Here is a 5,187-nt window from a genome sequence, read left to right on the forward strand (position 1 = left end):
GCTTCCAGGCCCCCGTCTGCGCGCAGGTAGCTAGTGAGGGGGCTGATGCTAGTTGTTCAGCTTAGTGAGAAGGATTTAGCCGAGTAAAACCTTCCAAACCTTCTCTGTGGAACATGATCCTGACCTAGGGCCGTTGTTCCTGGATCCGGGGTAGTCCGCGGGGAAGCAGCGCCCCCCCACCTGGTTCCAGCACAGTGACGCGGGGACTCACCGGCTGGAGTGGGCCAGATTAAGTCAAGAACTAGAACTCTTGCATCTTACCCTCAAGAAAGCGAGATCTATCGGTGGCAGAGGATTCGAAAACATTTCCAGCTGTTTTACCGTTAAACATCTTGACATCAAATGTCTCCAATCGGTATTAGTGACTTTGTTCAGTCCTTGTTTTAAAAAACATGCCTTTTTCTGTGAAAGACTAGTTGGGTATCCGCTTGTGTTTCTCACACAAGGTTTGCTTTGCCCTCTTTCCATCGAAAATGGGAAGAGGGCAGCGGCCTTACGTGACCTGTCGACAGCATCAGAAAAGCCAATGAGACGCCACCCATTCATCTCCAGGAATTTATCTGGGGACTAAAGGGCCAGGTGTGCAGTCACATACAACAAGGGTGGTCACAGCAGCTTTTTGTGACAGTGCACACTTAGGACAGAGGTAAATTATGGTTGCTGATTACTCAGATTATTATATCGCCATTAAAAGACTAGACTTAGATGTATCTGGACATTTTATACCATGTTCGCTTTGAACGACATTATAGAATATGCACATTTTGTATGACATAAATGTAGAATAAAATGTGTAGCACGATCTCATGCTGTGCTAATGAGGGGTATGTTTTGTGAAGCAGTTTTACTTTCTGCTTCCTCCTCATGAACTAGTTATGTTTTTACATCATATTATAAAAATCTAGACGTTCACATGGTAAGTAACTTAACTTAAATAATCATAGGCTGTCCTTTTTTCCGGGCTGGATATATAGCTGACTCACTCTCCTGACAAAACGCTTGGTGTATTAAAATTAGTGTCTGTAACAGCGTCTGGGTTTGACTGAGCTGTTTGAACGTGGCTGGAGGAAGGGGGGTGCGTCTGACCACGTGTGCAGCATTGACCCAACCCTGTTGTCCCCGTTTTCTCCTGCAGGTGGCCCCTCCGAGGCCCCGCCTGGGAGGCGGCTCTACACCGTGAGTTTGCCTCCTGGGGGCTTCATTCCCTGTCCACCCGAGCCACCCAGCTGCACCATCTCCGAGAACTCCTCCAGCAGCGAGGACGTGGGAGGTAATAAGTCCGTCCTCCGGGGGCAGGAGGGAGGCGACATCTTCCAGGTGAAGCATGGCTTCCCAGTTCTCTGGAATTGTAAATTAACTTCACCTAAATTTGTAATTAGGAGGTGGTGAGCATGTCACCTCATAGCCACACAGTGGACTGTGCTGTGCTTTGCAGTCACTAAAAACGATTTAGAGAACTTGCAGTCACAGGGAAAAATATTTAGGCTGTGCGGAGAGTCAAGTTCGAATGAGATTCTAGCTTTATTTGTTAATGTGTTGGTGGAAGTCTGGTGTTAAACGTCAGAATGTTAACAGCAGTTGTCTTAGTTTGTTAGAACTTTTTTTCTTGATTTTCCAATTTTTTCAAAGTACGTGAGATTGTATATCAATTTCATATTCTTGGAAACAACTTACTTTGCATCTCTTGTGGGACAATAGAACGCTTACCTTCGTCGTCGACTGTGGGCGGGTGAAGGGTGGCGGCGTCTGAGAGGTCCGATGGTGTGAACGGCTCTCCCCGCACCGAGCTTTTACCTAGAGCAGGGAAGTGGCAGTTCATTCCCCTTGTAATTCGTCAGCCAGACTTCCTTAAAGGAATGTACGATGTTCAAATAAATTTTCCACAGATGATTTCTAACAAGTATAAACTAAGGCTCTGCAGTCTGAACCTGAATTAGCTCAGATATTGAGAAGCTGTGGTTTTCCAGTACACTGATCTTCTGGCTCCTTAATTAAAGGGTCAGAAACCATGAAACCAAAGATGGGAGCGCTAGGGGGTAATATATTCATCTTTTCAAGCCCAGTGGAAAATCTTTAGAATATAATTATTAGATAAATAGCTCATGTAATAGAAGATTGATCTCTGTTCTTATGGAGATAAATGACTTTGGTGAATGTGCTTCATTGTGTTCTCAGTGCTGCTTCGGCTCCCTCACGTGCTGCCATGCAGGTGGCTCTGTGAGACCACCGTGGGGCAGGTCTGTGTCCGGGTCCCTGCTGAGGGACCTTCAGTCTGCCCCGTGCCCACGTGCCACTTCCCAGCCTGCTCCGTAGGGACCAGGCTGGAGTGAGAGCAATGTCCTCACAGGACAGGGGACGACGGTAGTGCCAACCAGACAAACATATCTCTTAACAGCTGTTTGTCCAGGAGCCTGTGCTCCAGAACCCCTACCAGCCACTCTCACTGATCCGAGGGCCCCTGGCCGCCTCTTCCAGGATGGCAGTTGGGATGGGTCTGGCACTGGCCGCCGCTCTGGCAGCTGTGCGTCAGAGCAGACGCTTCTCTCACAGGAAAGGAAAGGAGATTAGTGATGAGGATTCATTCCACTGAGTCGGCGGTAACCTGGGCACTCACTGGCAACTATTATAGCTGACTACAATGTTATTACAAGCTACACTTTTATAACTTGTTTGCGAGGCAAAACCTTTTCATTCATTTGTTTCTTCCTCTCTTACCTGGTTGCGGGGAGCAGCCAGTGTTGGGGACCCTCGTGCTGTCTTCTTTTTCAGAGGCTGTGGTAGGGAAGGGTGATGGTTGGGGTTGGGGTGGCCTCGGCCATCCCCTCTGAGGAGAGATGGGAGTTCGGGGCTCAGAGCAGGGCGCAGGACATGGCCCCCAGGTTAGTGTGACGGGACCACCTCACTTTGTCTGTTCTACCTCGTTTTTTTCTGCCCTGACCTGTCGTCTAGGTTCTGCCCCTGCCCCTCTGCCCCCAGCTCTGGCCGGCGGCCCAGAGGTAAACAAAGAAGCCGTGACAGGAACTTGGGGACTAGAGCAGAGAGGGCCTGGGGCTGAGCTTGGTGCTCCACGCACCGGCAGGGCAGCGGGCTTGTGGGTGTGGCCCCAGGTGTGACAAGTGGCTCTTGGCCACGTGGCACATGCTTGTTAAGAGCCGGTGCCGAGGTAGTAAACAACTGAACAGGCCCACCTGCCCGTCAAGAGCAGCCTTCAGGTGAACTGTGTCACCCAGAGCCGGTCTCAGGTAGCATGGGTCACGTCCAGGGCGGGAAAACCGTCTTTCCCGAGCGGATCTCTCCGCGGTGGGCGGAGTCTGGGGCCCCTGCGGGACCTTCCCACGCCGGGCGCTGTCCAGCAGCCGCGCCGAGTCTCGGCGCTCGGGCAGTTCCCTCCATGCCCGTGAGTTCAGTTTCCTAAGCGTCCCTGAGCCGCCCAGCCCGATTTTCAGAGGCGCTTTGAACTTACCAACCAGACTCAGGCTGGGCGGGGGACGTGGAACCCGCGTCCGGATGAGCTGCAGCTCGCGGCTTCCACGACCCGTTCATCTAACGCTCTTCCCGCGGTGAGTTTACCCAGCAAGTAGCCGTTTCAGGGCCGTGTAAATGGTAGCGCTGGAGAAAGTGCTGATGACCGCAGTGTGCTGGTGTCGTCCTGCTCTGCGATGCGAGCGGACAGTCAGAGCGCGGCTGAGCGGGGCCGGGGCCGGGTCCCGGGCCCGGGGCCGGGGCGGAGAGGGGAGGAGAGGGGAGGAGAGCCTGATGCTTCGTGCTGCAGTCAAGAGAACTTGGGAACTGACGTTGGGAAAGAAGAGAAAGCCACATCTCCTCTGTTCCTGAGAGCGACCTCTAGCCCCTGACTTACTTTGGATTCCCAGGACCAATAAACAGTCACCCGTAGAAACTGCAGGTTGCCTTTGTGCCCCGCACACCTAGCTGTGCAGGCCCGGCCCGCGGAAGCCCAGACTCTGTGGCTTGTGGCCCCGCGTCCTCCCCCTGGCAGGCGGCAGGTCTGGCGCTGAGACCCCGGGCGGCGGCTAGCCTCGTCAGGCTTGTGCCCCCCGCCCAGGGCTTACGAGCCTTGTCACTAGCTTTGTTACGGGCTGCGGGCCGCTGCGGAGATGGACGTGCTCGGCGGTCGAGGCAGACAGACCTGAGCGCCGTCCTCTCTGTCTGGCTGGCACAGGCTTGGAACCCCTTGGGCTTGGAGGTGGCCAGGAGTGGGTGGGACGGAGTTGTGCTAACCCCGGAATCCGAGCCTAAACGGGTGCCGCCTCCCTGGAGTGTGTGGGTCGTTGAAATTCCTTGGTACAACTTTAGACCAAAGTACTTTCCCGCCCGAGGCTTCCGAGCAGCTCTTCCTGACCTGCTGTGGGCGTCGTTCTCAGGTGACCAGTAACATTTGGCCGTAGCGGACAGAATGCCAACTGCACATCCTCCTGGGGGCACGCATGGAAATGCTGACGGCCTCGTCGGGCGTGTCAGCTCCCGTCTCTGGCAGGAACGCCATGTGCTGAGTCGCCTGTCACACTGCCTTGTGTGAAGTCACATCATCTGTTACAGTGACGTCTGAATCCCTGCGGGGTGGCCAGGATAGTAAGAAACATTTGTCCTCAAGAAGTACCCGTCACAGGCACCTAATGAGCAAACAGCAGTTCAGGGTTCGGGGGATGCAGGCGGCAGCTGGCGGGAACAGGGAACAGACGCTCGGAAGCGCCACCCCGCGTGCGCCACCCCCCCCCCCCCCCGCTGCCGCCCCAGGCAGCTGGCCGTTTAACCGAGAAGACAGTGTCTGTGCCCTCGGCGTGCCCTGTGCCCTGGGTTTTGTGTGCTGCACACCAGCCGGCATGCTGTCAGGGGCGTGGAGAGGGTGACCAGCATCAGAGTCCAGGGCCCCTCAGCCCCCAGCGTCCGTAGGTGCTGACTCTGTGCCGAGTCGGAGCGTGAGAAGCCCGCGTGCCTGCTCGGTCCCTGCGCCTCCGCGTGGAAGCAGCCCGGCGTCTCACCGCGTGTCCACCTTTGCCGTGGATGACAGTCACGTGGGTAAGGTAGTGTAGGAGCGGTGTTTCTTAGCTCGTGTTTCTAAGACTGTCATCTGAAACCTGTTCCTCGCTCACCGTACGTCACCAACGTTTCCATAGACATCCAGGTGAAAAGTCCCCCTGGGAGTCAGCGCCGGAAGGCGCTCCGTGC

At 54.8% G+C, this 5,187-nt stretch overlaps 1 protein-coding gene across 1 annotated transcript in view; it reads left to right on the top strand.

The window, feature by feature from the left end:
- The window catches only part of ERICH1 (glutamate rich 1), a 27,057-nt gene that overhangs the window by 12,793 nt on the left and 9,077 nt on the right, over positions 1-5,187 (top strand). Inside the window, exon 3 of the mRNA XM_023522321.1 lies at positions 1,136-1,270. Coding sequence (XP_023378089.1) covers positions 1,136-1,270 — 135 coding nt within the window. The remainder of the gene's footprint in view (positions 1-1,135; positions 1,271-5,187) is intronic.

Source organism: Pteropus vampyrus, unplaced genomic scaffold (assembly GCF_000151845.1).
Source record: "Pteropus vampyrus isolate Shadow unplaced genomic scaffold, Pvam_2.0 Scaffold338, whole genome shotgun sequence".
Lineage (NCBI taxonomy): Eukaryota > Metazoa > Chordata > Mammalia > Chiroptera > Pteropodidae > Pteropus > Pteropus vampyrus.